Genomic DNA, 24,819 nt, shown 5'->3' with positions numbered 1-24,819 from the left:
AAATTTGTCTTATTTTTTGTCCTACAGACTTTTCCAGACTACTTGCAAAGCCACAGACATCAAGAAGGAAAACGGAAGACCATAAAAATAGATACTCTAGAGAAAATAAAACTATCATCAATAAACAACCGAACAAGAGAAAAATACTAATTCATTTGGAACCTGAATACTTAAAGAGTTTCAAAAGAACATCTTTCTCTCTTCATGACACAAGCAGCAATTTCCAAACTGTAAAACAGGTTTGGAATTGCCATTCACTTTCAGACACGGAGAGCAAGAACCAGGGGGGTAAAAGCAGAATTGACATAGTTCAGGAGCACTTAGAGCTTGCTATCTAGAGAAACATCTGCTTTAGTTCCATCACAGATTAATGAAACACCTCACTAATGTTGTGCATTTGTGGAGAGCAGGAAAGTCTGTAGGCAGCACACGTATTACATACTACTAGTGCACACTACTCCTGTGCATTGCTTTTGAGCATCACCACCAGAGGCTTTTTAAGACTCTGGAGCCATGGAATTAGCCATGGTATTGCCAGCCAGCTGTGTATCCTCCATGGACTTTGGAACAAGCTATAAAAGTAAAAAGAAAAACATACTTTACCAGTTCTTCACAAAACAGAGCCAGCACTTTAAAACCAAGTGGGTCCTTTTCTGCCTGGCAAACAGTGAGGTCGGCCTCACAGGTCACCACTCGGGATTACGTCAGGGACCAACTGGTTGGGTTCAGACAGCCTGGGCTTGGTCTGGCAGGCTGCATGAAGTGAACAAAAGCCAGACGAAGACAAGAAGTTGAGGGAATGTGATAGGAGGAAATTAAGAAGACTGTTCCAAAGGCTTTTAAATTATGATGCCCGTGTTGTTGCAATACTATTGGAAAACTAAATTAATTGCTCCTTTCCTTAGCCCCCTCCTGCTATGGCTGTATTTCTTTTAGCTAAGGATCTGAGCCACTAAAGATGCATCCAATTTCCATGCTGTCCAAATGCTTGTAATCACAGATTTACAATAAACTGAGCTGTCATGAAAAACAAGGCTGTTCATTAGGTGCTTCTTGGCCTTCAAAATTTTCAAGACAACAGAAGTTGTGGGAGGTAACAAATCTGCCATAGAGAGGGCTAGTTTCCAAAAATTTCTGATCACTCATTTTCTTAAAAGCAGTGGACTTTAAAGAATTTCTGTTCAGGAACTCAAAAGCTGAGGTACCTTGACTCTATAGTCAGTCTACAGTCACTACTGGAAAAAGAAAAAGCTAAATAACTTTTTAAGATTTTAGTTTACAGTTACCTTACTGGAAAGCCAAAGGTTTTCTAGGCACTGTAAAATCACATAATAAAAGCAGAGCCCATTTTCTGTAGAAACCAGAGGTTCTGTAACTTCACAATCAATCTGTAACATAAATTGCAAGGATGGTGCTAGATGGAAACAAATTTTATTAAGTACATCACAGTAAAAATCATCTAAATTTTGCTCATCGGAGCTTCACTTGGTACAGGTTGTCAGAATCTCATTGGTAGCACTCCAAGAAAACACTACTTGTTATTTTTAAGATCTAGCACCCTTTTTTGAGTAAATCCATAGCCATTAAACAGGCCATGAGTGCAATTACAGCTATGTATACTAGCAAGTTCCCTGTACAGCACAAAGAACTATCTTAAATTGAAATGGTAAAGCATGAGAAGTTCCTTTTGTTTGCCCTTCTCCTCTTAAACACCCAAAGTGTCTTTTTAAAGAGTGAGGGTTGTTTTCCATTTCTTCTTACTCTTCTGAGTTTTGTTGCTTGTAGTTCACTCATGTAATTCACTGCAGACTTCAGGACAGCAACCTCTGTAGAAATTGCTAGTGGCCCACAGAGCTAGAATAAAATAAAAAGTTACAAGTCTACATAACCTTAATTTTATGGTTATAAGCTATATTTACTGCAATAACATAAGTTTGAAAAGACTGCTAAGTGTTCAGTGTGGGAATGCAGGGAATTTCTCTCAAGTTAGTTTTATGGAGAAATGTGTTGTTAAACTGTAGGAAAGGTTACAGTCCTTTCAAGTGCTCCAGAGCTGAATGCCTATTAGGCATTTTTAGGGTATGTATAAAATACCCCAATCACTCCCTCAATATCACTCATTGAAATTCAGATTCAGGACCTTTGCTCTGTTCAAGTCCCTTTGGTTTTAACACTGTAAACTAACCTGAGTGAGAATGTTATCAAGGATCAAGGTGGTAGAATTTGCTCTTTAACTCTTGCCCACCTGGACTTCTTTGACTTGGAAGTGTTTTTCACCATAGCATACAGACATGGCAAAGCTCAGTTAGTGCACAGCAAAGCTGCGACTTTATCAACACAAGAGGTGGGAGTGCACTTAATACTTCTATCCTGATTTTATCTAATGAGTCTGGGCAGGCTACAATCACCTGGGTGACTCAGTTTCTCCACCTTAAAACTACAATGGCTACTTTCAAATACACTGAATCCTCTTGTGACCTGCCAAAGAACAAATGCTAAACAAGAGAATGTACTGTTGCTCCACACATTTCTCAGCCTCTCCTGCCTTCAGTCCCTCACTCTTCTCTGCCAAGGTATGTGCCCACTCACTTTGCTGGGTGACCACACAGTAAGCTGAACTGAACACTGCCTGTAGACAAAGACTTAACAGAATGCCTATGCTAGAGTCAACCTGCTCGTTTACATTAAATCCATGCACACTGCCCCCCGAAAGGTGGATTGCACAACTGTTATGTGGCAGAACGAGCCAGAATGTGGAGACAGGGTCAGAAGACCTGTCTGCAGGATAGATACTGCCCTGGCCCCTGAATGTGTTCCTGATGTGCCATGGGTGGGGGATGCAGAGCTCAGTGAAGATGGCAGGGAAGAGAGGAGCCTGCATTGAAGGCTATGCACTGTTCAGGGTACTCTGTAGCTTCTTGGTTGGGTACACAGCACACCCCAGTCTTTTGAAAAATCTCCTTTCTTACCTCCATGATTTTAAATTATGCCTGTTATCCCCATCTACTGCAAATGTTGAGCTTTCCCTCCTCTTCTTGTTGCTCATATCATTATAATTTTAATTTTGAATTTATTTTTTACAGGAAACAGTTTATTATTTTTTACAGAATGTCAAGAGGATCTGAACCTGAAACAAGTCTTTGCAATTCAGCCTACAGTGTCATCTAAAAAATGAAAATTAATTGTGTGATAGGGAAACTGAGGAACAAATGCTTTCTGGCATTTGCTTTCTCTTTCAGGCATTAGGGTTTTTTAGAGTGCAAGGAAAAATTCCTTTTATCTTCCAGCTACAGTTTGCTAGCAGCATTGTTTGGTTTTAAACGACTGATGATCTACTCTTCCAGTTGAGGTCATGAAAATAAATTTTAGACTGGCCAAACAACCCCTTGAAGTTCAGTTTACCTTCTGCCAGATTGCTGAAGAACAGTAATGTCATTCTGCAATGCCCTCTGCTGGGAGATGCAGCCAGAGCTGGAAGGAGAGCTACCAATTCCCGTCCTCCAGCAAGGAAGAGATATTTGCAATGAGATGGACTGGATTTTCACCTTCTGTATGAAATCCTGACCCTGCTGAAATCAGTGAGGTCCTAGCTTTTAATTTTCACTTTGCCCTTTAACATTTTTCCTTTTTAAAACTGCACTGGTAAAAAAAAACTGTTTATTTCAAGTCCAAATGAAAACTTCATTACTCACAGACATAAGATCTCTTTTTAGCATTTGAGCTCTAGAGAGAGGTTTTATGAAGAAGCTTTCACCTGAAAAAGTCTTTGCTCTTCTTGCTATTCTTCTAAGTCTTTTAATTGTAAAAGTCTGTACAAAATCACACATGCAAATGGCATTCATATCATACAGGTGTGATTCTGCCTAACATATATTTTCACTCACAGGATTCTTGTACTGAGAAAAGGAAGCTATGCAGTGAAACAAAATGCACTGCTATGCAGTGAAATAAAGGAGTGTATCTGGAACCTGATGTGTGACAACACCAGCCCTGCCAGCTGCCACATCTGTCTCCCTCTGAGATGCAGTATCCTGGAGCCTCAGGAAGAAAAATCTGAATCAGCCTCACTGAGGAGCAGGATGTTAGTGTGGACTTCACACAAAGAGCACCTTCACCCCCATATGTACACTCACACCATGCCCCTGTGGCTTAGGGGATAGTTCTTCCTAGCTCACAACTCTTCTGGAGAATCATCCCTGAAAAATATTTTCCAGCCTTGGCAAGGGTGATGGAATGGTATCTCTGCTTTGGTTTCAGCTCCTTCAGCTAGGCTGGTTTTACATGATGTTGTCTCTCACCACAGCTGTGCAATGGGCAGCAAGCAGGAAGGATTTTTCCACAGTAGTCCCCAGTCCTCTGTGCTTGATGCTTTCTCCTTCCTACTCACGTTCTCATAGCCTAGGTCCTTCCTGGCAGGCTAATTATCTAATATTTACAACTACTTATTATTTCTATCTGTTAAATGGAAACATTTTTACTTTGTGATATGTTCTCTGCACCGATCTGCTTTATCACCATGTGCCTCCCTCTGCTCCACTTTACAGGGACTGACACCCTTGGTGCCAGAGAATGCAGGTGCAGTAAAGCTGCACAGTGCCTGGCAACACCATTTTTACTCAAAGTTACACATAATTATCATTGATTTGGAAGTGTGACCTCCTTGTTACACAGCCTTACAAGCTGACAGGTTTTTTTCCAAAAAAACTTTCCAGTGTTTGTTATGCCCTCACAGAGATCAAAATGTCATGGTTATAAGAAGCTTTGAGGATTCATGCCATGTTCATTAAAAGGCCCTCAGACAAGTATTTTTTGTTTTGTATACTGTCCTGAAAAATCTTCTACTTCTCTTGGTAAGCACCACATCACACTCATTTGAAAATGAGCATGTATGCTTACAAACATCCAAAAGGAAGCTGACCCCTCACAGCAAGGGCTAAGATTGCCATTCTGGACACTTACCTGTTCTTCACAAACAGTTTCCTTTACAAGAGAACTGTGTAGCCCAGGCAACAGGTGGTGGCTGCTCATATACTCTACATACTCTACCTTGAAAATTTTTAATTGAAAGGAAGGTTGGAAGCAACTGGAAGTTTTTCCAGTCCTCATGCCCCTCATGTGCCAGCAAACTGAACTGAAAATCCACCCTCTGAGCTGGCACCTTCAATGGAAGGACTGACAGTCAATTCCAAGACTGGGATAGCCTCCAGCTTAAACTGTCCTTTGATCCGAGACTGTCTCTCAACATCACAAGCCAGTGTTATATGAGGAATCTTGCACATACTGTTAGTTTTGCTGCCAAGAAGTCTTTGAAGAAGCTGTCTCCCAATCTGGTATCTTTAGCAGAAAATTTTCATTCACAGGAATGCTTGCTAGTGGTTAAATATGTGACCAAAAATCTAGATTTAGCCCTGAATTTTCTCATGTTGATGCACTGTACTACTAATAAGAAATAAGCAGCATCACTCAAAATGATGTTATACTGGACTGTGACAAGGAACAGGATTAAAGTAATATCCTGCAGCTGGGAGCAACGAGTTGTACAGTTCTACCTATGCTGGAGGTGGCAGAACACCTTGGGGAGAGGCAGTCACTGCATTACCTCCATCCCAACTTCTGGGGCAAGAGATTGGAAGGCAGAAAGGCCTGCAACATGCTATCACCATTTCAAGAAGCAGAGTGCCTCCCTGCAATCATTTCCCTCTTGTCTGGCAATGGGTAGCACTCAGAAACAACTTTGGTATTATCTGGCTCTGCTGTCCTCTTACCATTACCTGAGCCCCTTAGAGTTCATTGTTCAGAGAAGAGGGCTGAGTTCTAGTCAACCTCAATTTAGGCTCACTTTGGTTCCCAGAGAAAACAGAATTTTTTTCTCTCTTTTTTCAGCCCATCCTGCCCTAGAAATTTTTTTTTGTCTTCATCACTGTTGTGGCAAAATCCAGTTTTATCAGCATCGCTGAGAAAGCTTTCAGTAGCTTGAGGAATAGAGAACATTATGGCTTCCACCCAGGACAGCCTTCCAGCTTTCTGTCCTCTCTTCCTAAGGATATATTGAGACAGTATATTAAAAAAAAAAAAAAAAAGAGAGAGAGAGAGAGAAAGAAGGCATCATCATCAAAGTGGTCATTCTGTACTTTTCCAGCCCTCAGCAATCAGTAACCTTTCCATTTCCACCCAAGTAGTCAGTAGGAGACATGATTTGAGCAAGCCACTTCACTGGTTTCCTAAGAGAGGACAAAATTCAGGGCATGACCTCAACTCCTTTCTTCTGGCCACAGCTTAGCTGAAGGCCCAGTATGTCAGATTCACCTCTGTGTGATTCCAGGGACTAGTCTGGAATCAATTTGACCCAGTAAGTCTCTTTGATTGCATCAGGCCTTTCAGAAGTTTTGAACGACAAGGATCTAAACAGCAGGCAGCAATCTGCACAAAGCCAATCTTTTCAGTTCAACAATTTTTAAAGGTCTGTGCCTTTTTTCTTTTTCTTTTTTTTAATTTTCTTTTTGGTTTCAAATGCTTTCCAACTGAGCAAATGCTGCAACGAGTTCACAGGAGAAGGCCTCGAGGCACCCCTGACTTTGGCACCATCATCCCATAGACACTCCATACATTTTTGGCACCTTGCAACAGACACACTGACAGCCACAGGATTGATGGAAAGGGAAAGAAGCTGTTGTGCAGTCAAAAGAGAATGTACTCAGATTTCTAAGGCCATTTGAAAGAATGCCAGAATGATACTGGATTTCGGCATTCTTAAGCTCCTTTAAGATGATGCAGCAAGTGGTCTTTTCCACATGTGATGATGTATTTCAGGACAAGAGTTTCTTCAAGATTTTCCAAGCCTGTGGGCTCCTGATCCTTTTTCAAATTACAGAGATGATAGCATACTGGGGAGAATTGTGATTAGTTTAAACTCTCCACAGCTGCAAGAGATGAATGTAAAAATTCTACACAAAAATCCACTTCTTCTGGATTGAATTTACCTACGTGACACAGAGTCCTGGCCAAGGGACCACTTAAAAGAGCTGGAGCAGCATCAGTGCTATTTAGTTTCTTCCGTCACATCAACCCAACAAAGGCTCACAACTCTTCTACCCGACACATCTCCCCCAGCAGCAGTGCCATGGATCGGGCAGGGTATTAACAGCGACCTGAGATATGTGGGGAGGAAAATGAAACAATTAAATAAATGCTTATGTACAAGGGAATTCAGACAGGGCTTGCAACTCATTAATTGAAATACACAGAGAATTGTAAAATACCTTGTTACCGAGAGGCTTTGCTTGGAGCTCTTAAGGACAGCAGACCCCACCTTATCACAGGCTGGGAAATTTTGAGCCATCTTGGCAACAGGAGGATACAGGCACCATGCTTTCCGTCTCAGCTGACCTAAGGAGATGTCAATGCTCTGTTTGGCTTAACAGGACCTCTCTCTCTCAATTGCTTCATTATATTTCTAAAAAAATAAAATAATATGCAGCATTGACTGACACTCTGAGCCCGCCTCGGGACATCTCACCTCCTGTGCGTCTCTGACAAGAGGGAAGGGGAAGCTGGCCTTGGCAGACTGGTGACAGACACCTCCCATGTTTGTCTGGATTTATTATCGGGGCCATAGGCGAGAGCCACCTTTATGGGGCCTTCCTCAAAAATGCCTGCCCCGACTTCCCGGGCTCTAGCGGGGATGCCAGCTGGGGAGCGATCCTGCTTTTAAGGGTACTGAGGCTGCTCTCTCCACAACTGTTCCTAATCTACGCCAAAAACAAAACAAAACAAAACATTTAAAAAACAAAACTGGACTTCTCCCGCAGGACTCAGCAAAGCCTAACCGTTTGGCTGTGCTCTAAACAGACCAAGATCCAGCTCAGTGAGCTGTATGACAGACACATTAAGTTTAACCTCTATTTTAAACCTGTTACTGAGCCCCATGAGGAAGCCGGGCCGAAGTACCAAACCACGCTTCTTTTTCGTAATCAGTGATCACAACGTGGTGAAGCTAAAGCCAGCATGCGTAGTCGTGGCCGAGTGGTTAAGGCGATGGACTAGAAATCCATTGGGGTCTCCCCGCGCAGGTTCGAATCCTGCCGACTACGGCAGCCGTCCTGTGGCTTTGCGTTTTCCTTTTTTCTTCCCTCCCCGTTGCTCACGGCTGAATCCGGGAGCGGCGCAGCCGGACGGCAGCCGCGGTCCCCGCCCCGCAGGAGCCCCAGAGCCGCCCCAGACCCGGCCGGGCGGGCGGGCAGACCCCGCCCCTGCCGGCGCCGCCTTGGCAACCGCGGGGCGGCAAGATGGCGGACGATCTGGACCGGCTGCTGGACGAGGTGGAGAGGCGGCTGTGCCACCGGCGCGGCGGCGGCGGCCAGGAGCAACCCGCGGCGGCCAAGGAAGGCAGGTTAGCGCTCCCGCGACGGTCCCGCCGCCCTCACAGAACCCTCGCCGCCGAGCGAGGCGCCCCTGGGTGGCGCGCAGCCCATCCCTGGCTGCCCCGTGCGGCCCGGCCTCTCAGGAACCCAAAATAGGCGGGCTCAGGAGCCGGAACCGAGCCGGCGGTCGGGGAGTGTCACCTGCAGCCCGTGTTTTGAAAGACCCAGATCGTGTGCCGGCGAGTTTAGTTATTTCAGACAGTCTTTTTCTCCTGCGTGTACCAAACCTTGGATTAAAAATGGCGTTAAAAGCTGCGCTGATTTGCCTCTGAGTTGGGGTTGGGGATTACTTGGCTCTGTTACTGACCTTATGATATAACCTCTCTGTATGTAACTGACCTCAAATATCTATAAATCTCACGATTTAGAGCAGGAAGAACTTTAGCAATAGCATTATCAAAGTTTTTATTCTCTTGATACTTCAGTCATTTCACTGAAATTATAGAATATTCTGCAGTGGAAGGGACACACCAGGATTATTGATGGCCAACTCCTGGCCCTGCCCAGAACACCCCGAGTCACACCATGTGTGTGTGTGTGTGAGAGCATTGTCCAAAGGCTTCCTGGGCTCTGTCAGGCTGGTGCTGTGACCAGTTCCCTGGGGAGCCCAGTGCCCAAACACCCTCTGGGTGAAGAACCTTTTCCTGATATCCTGCCTAAACCGCCCCTGACACAGCTTCATGCTCTTCCCTCCAGTCGGTTTTTTCTGTTCATAATTTTTCTGTTCATACTTTATTAGCATATCCTCTACAGTAAGCACTTAACTTACATGCTACACTTTGAGGTATCTGCCTCAAATTCCACAATTTTCAAAATGGTGATTTTGCAAGTTTGGTCCTGGCAGGGTCATTGCTTACAGTACTGCCAAGCATTCAGTGTCTGACATCCCAGCCTGCCCTCAGGCTTCCATCCCAGACATCAGGTTTCCATCCTGGCCCTGGCAGGCATCTTTGCCTGCCCTTGGGTTTTCATGCTGACCATCAGGTTTACATCCCAGCCCTCATAGGCATCTCAGAGTCCCTTTGGAGGGTCTGTGGACCAGAGAGGCTTGGCCAGATATCTCCACAGATGGGCTGCTGAACGCTTACCCAACACACATTTCAGAGTCTCAGGAAAGGATCTTGAGGAATCCAATGACTAATGCAAGACCAGCAAGACCACTACCTTTGACCACATTACTGGACTTCACATTGTTTGCATAATGGTTAGATGAGCAATTAATTTTAGTCGATCTAGTTGCAATCTTGGAAAAACAATTACACAGTTTTCTTCTTTCCCAGGAGTAATTTGTTCATGATTGGTTAGTGCAGCGGTACTACAGGCCTCTTTCTTTGACAAAGAGCTAGCAAACAGCAGACTTGAGTGTTACTTGAGCAAAAGCAAAGTGCTGGTGATCTTTCTAAATGCATCAAGTTCTGCAGGAATTCTCTTCAGGACCCCTGCACTTGTGTAGCTTGAGTAGAGACCTTTCTCTGACCTTATCATATTCCTGCTGCTGAAGCTAAATGTGAAAAATCAGGGTTGTCCAGTTAATTGCCCAGTAAGTGCAGCACGGGTTATACTGTCATGGTTTTATTCACAGTTGGGAGTGGCTGGAAATAAAAGAAGCAAGCAAAAATAAGACCTATCATGGGACACCTCAACAGTGACTGAAAGGTGTTATCCTGCAGTTTACATCTGTTCAGTCATGATTTGGATGGCTTATCTGAGATACTACAAAAATATTAGGGGAAAAAGGCTGTAACTGTTTATGTTTTTTAACTCACAGTTCTTAGAATTGCTGTAGTCTTGCTACAAAAATGAAGGCTGATTTATTTATTTTTCAGATCAGCTAAAGTGTTAATGAGTGCTGGCAGCAGTGAAGAAGATCTAGATGACATTATTGATGAAATCTGTAATGACAGCAGCTTTACCAAAACACCTCCGGTGAGTAGGGGTTTGCAGAAATTCAGAACAAGTCAGATTCAACAAGGGAAGTAAAAGCACCATAAGGTAAAACTTTTAAAGCAAAACATGAATGAAAACAAACTGTGGAATAAACTTGGAAAATAAAAAAAAGGAAAAATGCAATAGTCCTGTAGTGAGGAACAGGAGAGATGTACTTACCTATGCAATAACAGGAAATTAAAGGACATGCTAGTTCAGAATAGAGCACAGTGTCAATGCTCAGAATCACAGAATGGTCACAGTTAGGAGAGAGACCTCTGGAGATCATCTGGTCCAACCACCTGCTTAAGCAGGACTGCCTAGAGCCAGTTGCCCAGGGCTGTGTCCAAATGGCTTTCAGTTATCCCTGAGGATGTAGACTGCAGCCTCTCTAAGTAGCCTGTTCCAGTGTTTGACCACCATCTCAAGTCGTAAAGATTTTTTGTATGTTTGAGTGGAAATTCTTGTACTTCAGTTTGCACCCATTGCCTCTCCTGTCGGTGATCCCACTGAGAGGAGTCTGGCTACATCTTCTTTATTTCTCCCTGACGTACCTTCATAAGGCTCTCCTGACCATTGTTTTCTCCAGGCTAAACAATTCCAACTCTCTTAGCTGATACCTGGTTGTCAGAAGGTTAATAACCTTCATGGTCCTTTCCTGGGCCCACTCCATTATGTCCATGCCTCTTTTGTATGGGACATAGTGCTCCAGACATGTCTCTAAAGTCCTGTCTGGAGTAATGTGACCTGTCCTGGTCTCTCAAATACAGGAGAGAGATGGAGCTACTGGAGAACCTCCAGCAAAGGCCCATGGAGATGTTTAAGGGACTGAAATGCCTGTCATATGAGGAGCAGCTGAGAGAGCTGGGACTGTTCAGTCTGGAGAAGAGAAGGTTCCAGGGAGATCCTGTCAATGTGTGTAAATAGCTGTGGGTGTAGTAAAGGAGGGGCCAGACTCTCCTCCATAATGCCCAGTGACAGGACAAGAGGCAATGGGCATACACTGAAACATACAAAATACCATCAGTACACAAGAAAACACTTTTCTTACTGTGAGGGTGGTTAAACACAGGGACAATCTTCACAGAGAGGTTGTGGAGTCTTGGTCTGTGGAGGTGTTCAAAATGCAGCTGGACACAGTCCTTGGCAAGCTGCAGAAACTGACCCTATTTTGAGCAGGGGAAGGTCCCTTCCAGCTGAAATGATTCTTGATTCTGTCTCATCAGTGCTGAGTAGAGAGGAAGGATCAGCTCCCTGGACATGCTGGCAGCACCCCTCGTGATGCATCCCAAGATACTGTTGGCCCTCTGTCTGCAAGGACGCGTTGCTGGCTCATGGTCAGCTTGATATTGACTGAATTTCCCACAGCCCTCTCTGCAAAGCTGCTTTCTGCTGGTCAGCCCACATGGTATTCTGTGCATAAGGATTATTCCTCCCCTGGGGCGAGAGTTTGCATTTCACCTTAGCTGAACTTGAAGAGATTCTTTTCACCCCATTTCTGGAAGTCATTTGAGGTCCCTCTTAATGGCAGCTCAGTCATCTGATACACCAACCACTGCTCCCCATTTTGTATTCTCTGCAAATGTCTTCTCACTTCACAGCAGGAGGTGGAGATGAAGCTGCAAATTTACATTCTCAAGACAGTTATAATAATAGAAGACATTGAAAATAGATATTTATTTGGGTATCAGCAGTAGAAAATGGTGTTACTTACACTTCATAGCCTCCTGCAGATTCCCTTATTTTCACGAGTGACATTGGTTTTGTTTTGTTTGTCTTTGATTTTTTACAGTGGCTAAATCTGAACCAACAAAAATTCTTCTATACATCTGAAGAAGAGAGAATTATGCCAGTAAATTTGTATAATTTTATCATTTTATATCCCTAGAACTTCCCATTTAGGATCTAGAGTTCTCATATTCTAGAATTCAAATAAACTCTTCTGTGTGCAGCAAATAAGAAACCTTTCAAAGACTCTATTTTTTTTTTAATATCTAAGTTCTTGATGGGTTTTAATGAAACGAAAGCTAAAAAACATCTAGGAAGAGGGTTCCAAATTATAACTGGTATTAAAAGCAAAATTAGTAAAAGAAGGGCATGAAATACTAAGTCTTGATTGTAAAGTCTTAGTGATCATGTGGTGTGGAATTCCTTCAGCCAGAGCTGGAAATTCAGCGTGGGAAGAGAACCCTTGTTCCTCATTTACCTGTTACTTCAGAGCCTCACAAACTTGAACAAGAAAATTCCCAAAGTCTTAGTCCCCTTCTTCTGTGACTGAGATTTTCTGGCTCCTGCTTATTAAGTAAAACAGAATATTGTGACTTTGCTGTAATGCTGCATTTTATTCTTTGGTTGTTTTTAAACAGAAATTGAAGTCAAATTCTGCAAGTCTCACAGCTGAAAGAAATAGTGTTGTTGTACAGGCACATGGGAAAAGGTAGGTGAAAAATGTTCTGGCTTGTTGGACATTGCTTGATTATGACTTCTTATCAGGCCGACAATACTGCTCCTGTTTAATCTGTTTTGACATTTCTTAAGAAAGACACTGAGAAGAGAGACAGTCTTTTTAAAGAAAAAACAAAGATAAGCAGGTAATTTCAAAGAATTATGTTAATGTGTTTTCATGTGGTCAAAATAATAATTATAAATTTATTAATTATTTAAGCTATTGAACAACATCTTCCTTTGCCTTATGGACATATACATTTATCAAATGCAGCATTGTAGATCTTTGTATATTCAGCATAGAGAGTATTTTTTGTAGAGTTTATCTTTGAATACTTTGATAATAGAAATTTTAAAATTCTGTAGTTTACAAGCCTTTGGATGCTTTTCTTATATTTTTTTTTTATAAATACCATGCTGTTAAACTAGGAGAAATATTACACTGCTTTCTCCAACCTATTTAATATTTTTTAATGAATCCATATAGATGCTGTCCAGTGTACCTGGGTGGAAGCCTTTCACCATCTGGGATAGGAACAAATATTTCAAAAAGGTAGGAAACCTGAAAAATATGTGCTACTTGCTTTATCATTATTTTTATTCACAGCTGTGTTTCTGTGGTGGTACAAAATTCTGCATTTGAACTGGGCAGGACAGCCTTACAGTGCAGTTACAGGCAGGAAGCAGCTGCCTGTAACTGCACTTGAAATCAGCTGGTCCCTTCCAGTCCTCTGTTGTTGACCACCTGACCTTTTGTTTGTTTGAAGTGGTGAAAAATGCTTGCAAATGAGACATGAAACCAAAAATCAGTAACAAGTAGTTAAGGAAATGGCTGCTGCGTTATTTTCCCTGCCTCTCTTTATCTTTCTGTGTGATGCCAAGTGCATGACTGTAATCAGTGGTTGGGCTGGTTGAAATCTCCCAGAGCCTGAACTGAAAATGGTCACGGTACTTTGCAATTGCAGCTGAATTTAGCAGAAGAGATACTTTGATGATTTATCCACAACATCCCTTAGAACACTACTGCATTTCCATGTGGCATTTTTTGTAGTAAGTAATTGTGCACTCAACACATATTTGTATGCTGTCCAGGTGTTTTATCAGTGATGATGACTAAGGAGAATACATCAAATGAATATCAGTTTATTTTATATGTTCAGTGAGGATAGGAACCTGTAAAAATAATACATGAACATATAATTAAATCACATACCATAATTCTGAACATGCCAGAGATGTAAAGGCATTAAGATTAGGTGACATTGCTTCTAGTGTTTCTGAGTGCTGTACTTTGACCCATTTATGGTGGATGTATATTGTATCAGTCAGCTTCTCTAATTGTTCTTCTTTGTCCAGAGCGTGTGATCAGCTGCGTTGCACTGCTTGTGACTTCCGTGTGTCACTTTTCAATGACTACGTCTGGGATCAGTCCTGTGATTATCTTTTTTTCAGGTGTGTCTGGGGTGGGTATTAGTGTTGTGCTGCCATGCTTTAGGGCTCAATAAGAACTGGAAAGATGAAAAGCCCTTAGCACTGCTGTGTCACCTAAAGAGAAGCATGCTTGCTACCTGTTTGGGGTCAGGTGGGACAGTCTGTGGGGAGGGGGAATCAGCATCTCCCAAAATCTGTTTTCATCCATTTCTATCTCTTCTCCCATTACTCTCCCTCTGCTTTTAAAAATAATTCAAGTTTCATGGATGAAAAGGCCAGCTTATTGCTGAAATAAGTAGGTAATCCATGTGATGGGTTGGACTCTGGCAACCAGTGCAGGGTATCTACAATGTCAGCAACATGAATACAGGCTGTTCAGCATGTGCTTTGCACCTCACCTGCACTCAGACAGACTGTGATGGTTTCAAGGCAGATGTTCTTTTTTCCACTATCAGGTGTACTGTCATGTTCAGTGAAAATCAAATAGCTTTATTTCTTAACAGATTTCTTTATTGAAGCAAAGGTTGGTTAAATGGAGAGGTGGATTTTTGTTTTCTGCTTGTATTGTGGTGTTTTTAATTCTTTAAATAGTTTTTGAAGACTTTAAAGTGAGTTCTTATTTCCTGTTTCTCTAAAGCTTATGCCAAGACTTATTGAAAGATAGTGTAGTAGGCATGTTCCTAGTAGACATCAGATTTGGATTCCTCTTATTTTAGTACAGCCTCTGTGTGAGCCTGGTAACTGATGGAAGAGGTGGATGTGTTCAGACTATGTGCTTGGAGAGTGATGTGACAGTCAGAGAAGAACATTAATGGAGATACCAGCTCCTTTTCCATTATTTTTCCTGTGTTACATCTTTGGTTATTCCAGTATTTTTCGTCCAGTCTCAAAATTTGTATTTCTTATTGAATATCATTATTTTTCCCATTATTTAAAGCAGTTTTAAAAATACCATGCTGCACTAGTCTTCCTAAGATTAGTTTGGTAGTGGAAAAGGTTTAAACTAAAGTGGGATTCTTTTATTTACCCAAAGTCAAAATTATTTTGCTTCTCAGATCTTCAAATTAATAAATGAAACAAAAGAAGAAAATCACGTGAGCATCATTAGTATCAGATACCTGTAACATTGATTAAAATCTGTAATCTGTAGCAAGAGATTTAGCTGTTAATTTTGACAAACCTGAATTTTAGAAAGCAAACTTTAAGGTTAAACATTTTCCTTCCATTAATAGATGCCTGATCTCTTTTTCTAAAAATTCTTCCCTTGTTACTTGTTTTGAGTTTTCTTTATTTAATTGGGCTTGTTGATGTTGGTTTTGAGCAATTCAGTGTCCAGTGGCCAGGAGGAGGTCATAAGAGCAGAGATAGCTAAAATGCTACAATTTCACTTGGTTTTTTTGAAACAACTTGTTCTTGTCATAGCATGCTGATTTTTCATTTGTTATGATTAATGGCTGCACAGAAATTATTTCTGGTTTGATGTACATTCTATTCTTTTATGGTCATTTCAGTCACTTTAGCAATCACCTTGAGTAGCAGTTCCTGGTGAAAAATTTAACTCTATCATTTTACCCATTATGCATATCAATTTTTACAGTAAGTTTGATAAGATAAACACATTTTTGGGTAATTTTTTAACACAAGAATTAGCTCTGCTTGGTTTTCTTCGCAATTCTTTCTCTGGAGGCTGACTGGAAATCTCTAAACCCAACAGATAATGTTGTTTACAAAAACATCAGTCTGTAGTTTATCTGAGAACACAGAAATTACACACCGAGACTGCTCTCAGGAAAGTAGTGTTCAAAACAGAATTCAAATATATCCCTAAATTAATCCATGACAGCAGTACTCAGAATTGTCAAGATGTCTTCTGATTTGAAATGGCCTCATGAATATTTTTTGTTTTAAAAAAAAAAAATCAAAACAACCCAGCATGATCCTAAGATGAATTTACTTCTTTGGCAGGAATAACATGCCTGAGCTCAGTAAGCTAAGAGCGAAGATGATAAAGAAGAAAGGAGCACGTGCATATGCTTGTCAGTGCAGCTGGAGATCCATTGATGAATTAACTGACCTTCAAACAGAGCAGCAGCTTCGCTGGGTTTGTGGTAAACATGGAGAATGAAGTCTTCTTGTGTAGGATACCTACTTGTGTGGAAACGGCTTTTAAAATCATTTGTTTCCTATGCAGTTCTCTGAGAACAGATGGAAAATTGAATACTTAGATCTAGAAATAGATTGTAACACCCAGATTTCAACCTGAAAACTTTTTTTTTTAATTTAACTGTCTTGCAAGCACTGTGGGGAGTTGAATTATTAAGAGAAATGACCAACTTGGAGGCTTTCTGGAAGCTAAATGAGGTTAAAGTTCATACTCAGTAGTGTTAAAGAAAAGAAAGGGAAATAACAGACCTGGGCATGGGCAAAGCATCTTGAGACTCTTCCTCACATCTAGCAGAGAGCCTTTTTTCCCATGTCTGCGGAATCCTGGACTCAAAATGATGGGTTGGGAAACAACCATGGCACACAAGCATATGAACTTCTGCACAGAAATGAATCCTGCGCTTCTGCTTTGCTGATAGTTGTTAATGAGCAAGTGGTTGTTTATCTCTTAAAAAAATTACTATGGGATCAGCTCTCATCTTAAAGGTTCCAGCACACCCCAAAACTTTACTTACTTTTACCCACCAGTAGCCAAAACTGCAGATGCTGAATATTTTCTTCCAGTTCCTACTGCTTTCTTCAGAGCATTTTCTGCTGACTAAGGACTTCTACCACAATGAATTTCTTGAACTTCTCTTCAGCCCTCACTGCACAAGAGATGAAAAAATTATTGTGCAGTTATTAAATGTGCAATTTTTAAATAAGCAATTTTAAAGAGATTCTGAAGTGTATGTTACTCTTTTATCAGTATTTTCAATGGAAAAAGGCTCAAGCTTTTAAGAGAGAGAAAATATATACCCCCACTGATGTTCAAGTTCAGATTTTTTTTCAGTTTCACTTACGTTTCACTTCAGCTTGTCTTGAAAAATTTTTGCATTCAGATAGTGCAACTGTCCTGTTTCAACACACTCCCCTCAGTAACATTACTTGGTGAGTTGTCTTGCTTACAATCAGCCACTATAGTTCATGAGCTTTTCCTTTTCATTATGTATAAATAACACAGAAGATAGATTTGAGTTTCATGCAGGGGGAGAGGGAGGAAGGAATAACCAGTCCTGTCATTTACTACACTGAAAAGTGTCTCAGTGTGGGAGGTCTGTCTGTGTTTTTGCTGTGCAGTATGTGTATCTGTACAGATAAATTCAGAATTCCTTACTTTGGGCAATTCTAGCGGTACAGAGCCATTTCCCTTTCTCTGAAGTTTTGCTCATGGTTCTAATCTGTATATTTGTTCTGTTTCTGAGCCTTTCCAAAACAACTGTATGGTCTTACAGAGGTGATTCCTGTGTCTGTCACCCTCTGGAAGAGCAGATCTCAGTAGTGATCAGAGGCATCATTCACTCTGCACCCTGCTTACCGTGTCCTTCCATGGGTGCTTGTTTTAGAGCCTGCAGAGCCCAGCAGTGTGCCTGGGAAGTCTGGCAGTGCTTTCTCAGTGCTCCAGACTGCTCCTTCCAGTGCCCATGCAGCCTTGCTGGAGAGTCAGAGGTGACTTGGCTTTGGAGAGGTACTACTTGGCATGATGGTGTAGACATAGTTAGGGTCATGTATTGTTTTCAGTGAATTTAGCATTTCAGGCTGAAGTTTCAACTGCTAGAGTCCAAAACTGCAGTTTCAGGACCAGAGACCAGTTGACTACTGCTCAGTCAGCTCCTAAAAGAGCTCTGCTTGCCTTTCTGTCCTTTGTGAAGATGCAGCCCTGGGCTGTACACAGTGAGTGTTCCTGGGTGTTCTTCAGGTGGGCCCAAGCAACTTTCATGCCTGGAGAACATCAGTGCTAAGAACAGGAGAAGAACCTAGAGGTAGGTAACAAGCTCTGGGGAAGAAGAAACCTGCTTTGCATTCTTCTCGAAGAATGCATTTCAAAAAGTGCTGAGGTGCCTTGGCTTTTCTGTTCCAAGGCTATTTGAAACTCGTGACCAAGTAGTTCCACAGGGTGTTTTGACTAGAATTGTACTAGAATTTGTGCTACAGTGTAGAAACAAGCTGGGCTGTGAGCCAAAAATGGGGGAAATCCTAATTCCCATCTCAGTTCATGAGACCAAGTCTTAATGTGACTAGGAAAGGGAGCATGTCTCCTGTACCTTGAACACTCCCCTGAAATAATCAAGTTTATTCAAGTGTAATTAACTTGTTTCTGGCCTTGGTCAGAGTGGTGGGATATGACAGCTTTTTGTCCAAAGGAAGTAGTAAACAGGTACAGAATAGTACTTCTGGTACAGCTTTTCAGAATTTATCATATTTGTAGATTTGAGAATAATTGCTGCATCATTTGGTACAATTATTTTGTTGGAAGGAGGAGCAGTATTAAGATTTGTTTTTGTTTCCTTTGCTTTCTTCGTTTACATGTTACAAACTACTCCAAAGTCCTCAGATGAAAAGAATATAAAGAAAGGTAAAACTAGAGCTTGAATGTTCATTTGATGAAGGTATTGTCAGATTGTGCAAGGTCCTCAAGATGTAGCCCAGACCCTAAGTGATACTTCTGTGTCAGTTATCTGAGATAGCAGGGATTATGTAGAGAATTCTGTTTAAGAATATGTAAAGAATTCTGTTTAAGAATGCAGTTCAGCTGTTGTCAAATGGAAGTACTGGAGAACAGTGTTGCTAAGTATAAACATGACTACTGTTTTCCTCCAATTTTTTGCTTTGGAATAATAATACCATTTCCATTTGTGAAATGGGCAAGATGAAAATTTAAGACTTTTATTTTGCTTATTGATATGCTTGGAAATTTTCTAGCCTGTCCCATTAGTCTGCAACAGATCCCTCAAAAAAACAAAAGCAATGAAGGATGACAAAATGAGATTCCATCAAATTTAATATGCTGCTCTGACTTACCTTTCACTTGTTTTACCTACAAACTATGGAGGGTGAATAAACTCAGAAGAGTCATTATTAAGAATTACCTGCCATAGTAACATTACATATTGCAAGCTCTGCACTGTGTTATATCAAATATAGATTTTTTTTGTCCAAACACTTATTTTAGTTTTGTACTGAAGATATTCTGCAAATGCTGCCACTTGCTGAAAGACTGCCACTTCTCTTGTTTCCTGACATGTGAGTCTTTGGGTCATGTAACCAGCACATGTGGTAGTCACACAATACAAGAAGTGCTATGTTGGGAGCTGTGTACACAAATTTTTCTTCCTGCCAGGCTCTTTTTTCAAAAGACCTGACATTCTGTCTGTGGTGTGACACCTGATAACTGCAGGCAGGTGGAGTAAGGGAACATCAGGTGCTGCTCATTTGTGAGGGCTACATCTGATGCCTAGGGTTTGGCTTGTGTGCTATGAAAAAGTTTTTCAAATGTCAGCACTTAATAAAATGAAAAATTGGAACTAATCTGAATTGTGTGTTGTGTGAGTTCCAGTGTACTGTTCCTATCCAAGAGAAGCCTTATCAAAATGATGGTTTTTGTCAGAAGTGTTATGACATGGCCTTAATTCAAAAGCATTGTCCAGCTCATAAGAAGCAGTAAGTACTGTTGTGTGTGTTTTCTCACATCAGTGGGGATGCAGCAAAGAGAGGAGAATTAAAGAAACTTTAACAGTCTTTACTAGCTAACACAAGGAGAGCACATGAAATTATAGAGCAGTCATAAAGGTGAATGCATTTGCCAGATTGCTTGGATGTTTACTGAGGATAAAAGGTGGAGGCAGGTGCTGTGCAAGGGTGGCAGATAGCTAAACAACTTGCAGAGTGGGGTGCTGGTAGCCTGGTGTATCAGTCAGGCATTTGCTGTGGTCCACATGTCCCAGGTCTTGCTGTAGGAAACCCTTCTTAGTACCAGGGAGGAGTTGCTCCGCATGTGGAAGTTGGAACTTGTTTCTCCACCATCCAGAAATGCCGTGTGGCTTACATTAGAGTAACAAACGTAAATACTTCCTGTACCTCATTCTGAATTTGGATTCCGGGCATGGGTGCTATTCAGGCAATAATTATTTCCCCAACTTAATTGGCAGTGTGGACATAGTGAGGATACTCAGAAACCAGTCACTGCCTCAGGAGTACTCCTGAATTATTTAGGGCTTGCAGTATCACAGTGATGTTCATGGGTGTTTCATTCACTTTGATAACTTCTTTTTCTGTTGAGTTAGAAGTACGTGATCAGGGTTAATATGTGATTATGCAATCCAGTCTGCAGAGGGCAGAGCAGCACTGCTGAGAGTTACAGTTCAGGCTTCTGCTTCACTTGTTCATACTCCTATTTTTTTTGTAATAGTGGTTTACATTCAACAGACCAAGGCTTGCATTTGTCTCCTACTAGTGTCATTGTAAGTGGATAGCCAGATCTGTAGGAATTCCAATTGATTTTTGTATGAATTCATCCAAATGGTCCTCAAATGGTCCTTGACCAATACTGAAGTAGATTAAATTTTTAACTGTCATGTAAAGAAGCATTAAAAACTCTCCGTGTGTCTATACATAGGTATGTTTGTGTATGTTTATCCTCTAATAACATCAGTAGAAAACCTGAATTCCCTCGCAATTTTTTCACCCTGCCCAAATTAATTTTCCCTGAAAATGTTAAATAATTTTGGCAAGTAGAGGTTGCATATGTTAGTATCTTCTAATATTCAATATAAAATTTATATTGCATATCACCCAAGGTGACAGTTCTTTAAAAGGAAATAGTAAAAGTCCACAATTTAGAAATGCAAAAGAAAAAAGTTGGTCCTATCTAGGAAAGCAATGTAGACCAGAAATGCTGCAGAGCAGTCTGAGATACAGCATGAGAATCATCCAAAGACCTACATCCTGCAGTCCATCATCCATGAGCCAAGGCTGAGATTAGTGAAGTCTCACTCTCTGAACTCTCTTCTGATTCTTTGGGAGTCAGTCCAGAAAGTAATTGTACAAAGCAGACTTAAAGTGCATGGAAGTAAACATTGTTTCCAATAACCAGTGAAGTTGTGTCTGTTTCTGCAGAAGTGACAAGGTGCTTTTAACAAGAAGCACAAACATATCTAAACCATTAAACTAAAGTTTACTTATTTTACTCTTAAAATAGGGAGTATGATCTAAATTTAGCCTAGTTACACCATAGGTGAGTGACCTCTGTGACACTTCATTCTTTACTTACTTGATTTCTTCTAACAGGAGAAACAATTGAATTAAAATTTTAATAGAGTAGAAAGGAACAAGCAAGGCTAAGTAGCAGACTGAGAGGTTTCATACATGTTTTGATAAAACATTTTTTCAGATAAGAAATAAGCCATTGGTTTTTGTTTGCTAAACTAAAGTGAAACATAAGTAAACGAAATAAAACTACCATGCTGCAGGGAGAAGTTCAAATGTCCATTTGCCAAAAGCAAGGACAAAACTTCACATGGGGGATGCCCTTTCTGGGAATCTTTTATGATTTCAATTCCACAGGCTGGCTGGCCCTGAAGATGGGGGTGAATCCACCCCCCCCACACACACACACCAATTCCCTTTTTCAGGGTTTCCTGTAGCATTTTGAAAACTGTTTCCTGTTGTTAGGCTTTAGAGATAATAGCTAACATAGATATTATATTTCGATATAAGAGCAAAGATATTCAGGGTTTGTAAAACCCTCTTAGACAGTGGTTAAAAGCTGTTATTCAAATATAAGCAAAAGATATTGAAGTTTTTTAAGAGAGTTTAGTGAAACTGAAACCCTTGCAGCTTCAAAACTTTTTGAAGAACTGGGAGGCAGAGAGGAGGAAAGGCATTTTCCCAGCAGTCAAACCAGCACATAATATTCTAGCTCCTTAGTACATTAAATTCCTCTGCTTAGAAAATGGGATTGCCTGCAACAGGGAAAAAATGTTCACTCTTGAATGGTGATTGGATATTTATGATGTATCAATAGAATTTTTCAATCTCTCTTTAAAGGCAAGCCATATTGCCTCACTCTAAGACATTGCAGTAGATGTGATAGAGAGCACACATCTTCCAGCTAGGAGCTTTGGGATAGTCAACAGTCTGATTGTGCTTGGAATTCCATGTCCTGACTGCCCTGATGTAAACAGAATTCACAGGAAGGGGGAAGCAGTTACCAGAGACAGGAAGGCTGAATTTAGCATCAAACTCCTTATCTAGGCAGAGCGGGCTGCTCAGGATGCTGATAAGAAAAAGTGTATAAATTGCTCCAGCAGTCTGTGATAGCTGCCTGGCCCTTCCTGGGAAGACCATTCTCATCAGTGTAATCAGAGTGCAATCTTACACGTGCAGATGGGTTTAGGAAGGGATTATATCTGGGGGCCACTTGTCCAAAATAATGCTTTGTGTACTACAGTCTCATTCAGTCTGGCTTACTTGCACTTGAAGGAAGAGATTAATCTGCATGCTGAAGTAGGAGGATGTGTGTCTGTAAAAATAAAAACTTTGTCATAGTAAGAGTTATTATTAGTCTTACTACCAATAAAGGAATATAAGCCTTTCCTGAATCTGATCATGTACTGCAATATCTGGTTTAATTTCTAGATTACAGATTTTATATCAGTGCTGGCACAGCTCTGGTCCCACCTCTTCAGAGATAAAAGCTGTTGCTGCATTGTCTTAAGTGCTTTGGATCAGTGAGCTGTCTTGTTTACAAGTGGCAGATACACGGCTTCAAAACACTATTTGCAGTGTAATTAGTTGCTCATTAACATGTGATGTCATTTTTCCTTTTGATTTATGTGTGTGTATATTTTGAGAAATCCATCTGCTCTGAGTCTACAGCACAGCAAAGCACAATTCCATCAATATGTGCTCCTCAGTGGCTGAAGTGGCAAAAAATGCTAGGCTCCTCCACCATGATTTTTCTATGAATGATGATTCTCATTTCTCATGTCTTCCCCCAAGTATACTGAGAAGTTATTTTGGCTAAGATTGAGACCTGGAGGCAGTTTAAAGCAATCTTTTAGTTGCATCTTCACATGTGTCTAAAACATCTTTCCCTTTCCCCATCCTCCATGCTAGATTTTTATTTACTTCCATTCTAGTGAGGAAGGCTAGAAAAAAACTGTGAAAAAGGAGAGTGGTATAAAAGAGTCTACCCATGTCCTGAACAGCAACTAAGCAGTCTGTCCTGGGTCATTGCAAAGACGACATTCTGGATTTGAATGGCTAAAATAATTCAAGCCAAGAGGATATTGGGGTCTATCTGTTCTGCTCACTGAATGTGGGTACCACACATCTCCTGAGCACAGGAGGACATGGTGACACAGCTGTCAGCAGTCTTAGCACCAGAGTATCCAGCCAGGTGCTCCACACCAGAGCTAAATGAGTAAGCTAAAACCTTTAATCATTCTAGTTTTGCAAAAGAGTTTTATCTCTGTGGCATGCTGCAAATCCTTCCTCAAACCTGGAGAACATTACTTCTTTATAAAGTATATGTTTGTAAACTGGATAATTTCCAGATGTCAAATCAGTTGGCAGACTTTGCAATAACAGTTCTCTACTCCAAGTTCTCAACCAGTGCTGAGCATGTGGTTACCTTGGGTATTTTCAGGATCCATCATAAGGCAAATGACACCTTTTAGGGGAAAAACAAACAGCCTAATGGGCACCTCGTGGCAGAGAGCACCTTATCAGGTTTGTCCCAACCCATTCTCACATCATTGTTCAATAGAGTAACAGGCCAGAAAAGAACGAAGCAGCTACCTTTCTTTTCTATCAGATATTGAAGGTTACTCATATTTCCTGTCCTGCTATTTAAAGGACTAAGGGCTGAAAACGACAGTTCATTAACTTGTCTGGAATTAAATCTTTTTCTATAGCCATGTTCAAATGAATGATAGAAACGTAGGGCTGGAAGGCATCACCTTCTGCCTTGAGACAGGACTGCCCCTTCAGGAAGCTCAGGCTAAACCCAGGTGCAGGTTGCCACCAGAAATGCCCCTCCCATCTGCAGGGGAGCTGGCTACAGGGTACATCAAAGAAAGTGACACCACGTGTTCCATGCCAGCTGCCCAGGGAGTCCCAGGAGGAAGGGAAGGAACACCCTTCTCTCCCTGCTGACCGATGGGTTGGGCTGTGTCTTAGCCAAGAAGAGAAACACGTGGGAGAGCCCGGGAGAACTGCAATAAGCTAACATCACAGTGGACTTAGGCACTTGGTGGTATTTTTGATAGTCTTGCTTTAACTGAGCACGTTCACTGTTCAAACATTTTAAAATAAAACATTGCTTCCCACACTTTTTTTGGCTCCAGTTGGCTGTTGTTTTCTTTACAGACTTAAAATTATGCTTATTCATACTCCAGAAAAATCCCTATCTCTGTCTGAATGGCCTGGGAAAAACTTAGGGCATGCTTGCAAAGCAAACTTTGAGGAAGTAAATTTAGTTTCTCAATAAATCTAGCCAATTCAGCTCTTGTCTTTGACAGCCATCCTTCTAAATTTTGAAGGAGACTGAGTTATTCTCTGGGGCGTGCAGTCTAGAGTTGTGGGTGCTTGGGCCTTGGGCCTCAGGAGGTCA

General features: G+C 41.3%; 1 protein-coding gene and 1 non-coding gene across 2 annotated transcripts; both read left to right on the top strand.

Moving 5' to 3' along the window:
• Window positions 1-8,008: 8,008 nt before the first annotated feature.
• Window positions 8,009-8,090, top strand: TRNAS-AGA. Its single transcript has one exon. It is a non-coding gene; the product is annotated as a tRNA-Ser (tRNA).
• On the top strand, window positions 8,029-19,724 carry C2H8orf37 (chromosome 2 C8orf37 homolog). The gene is made up of 6 exons (XM_030944036.1): window positions 8,029-8,389; window positions 10,247-10,346; window positions 12,713-12,783; window positions 13,279-13,344; window positions 14,148-14,243; window positions 16,188-19,724. Exons 1-6 carry the CDS (start codon window positions 8,286-8,288, stop codon window positions 16,345-16,347), a joined length of 597 nt encoding a protein of 198 aa, XP_030799896.1. The 5' UTR covers window positions 8,029-8,285; the 3' UTR covers window positions 16,348-19,724.
• Window positions 19,725-24,819: the final 5,095 nt, after the last annotated feature.

This window comes from Camarhynchus parvulus, chromosome 2 (assembly GCF_901933205.1).
Source record: "Camarhynchus parvulus chromosome 2, STF_HiC, whole genome shotgun sequence".
Classification (NCBI taxonomy): Eukaryota; Metazoa; Chordata; class Aves; order Passeriformes; family Thraupidae; genus Camarhynchus; species Camarhynchus parvulus.
Note: the sequence above shows the minus strand (reverse complement) of the source record. Positions and strands in the feature narration are given on the sequence as shown.

What these genes read in the sequence shown, in the direction of transcription:
- C2H8orf37 (XM_030944036.1), top strand. Translation starts at nt 8,286, where the DNA reads ATGGCGGACGATCTGGACCGGCTGCTGGACGAGGTGGAGAGGCGGCTG. An exon ending in GCGGCGGCCAAGGAAGGCAG is followed by an intron (nt 8,390 to 10,246) that starts GTTAGCGCTCCC and finishes TTTATTTTTCAG; the next exon opens with ATCAGCTAAAGTGTTAATGA. An exon ending in GCTTTACCAAAACACCTCCG is followed by an intron (nt 10,347 to 12,712) that starts GTGAGTAGGGGT and finishes GTTTTTAAACAG; the next exon opens with AAATTGAAGTCAAATTCTGC.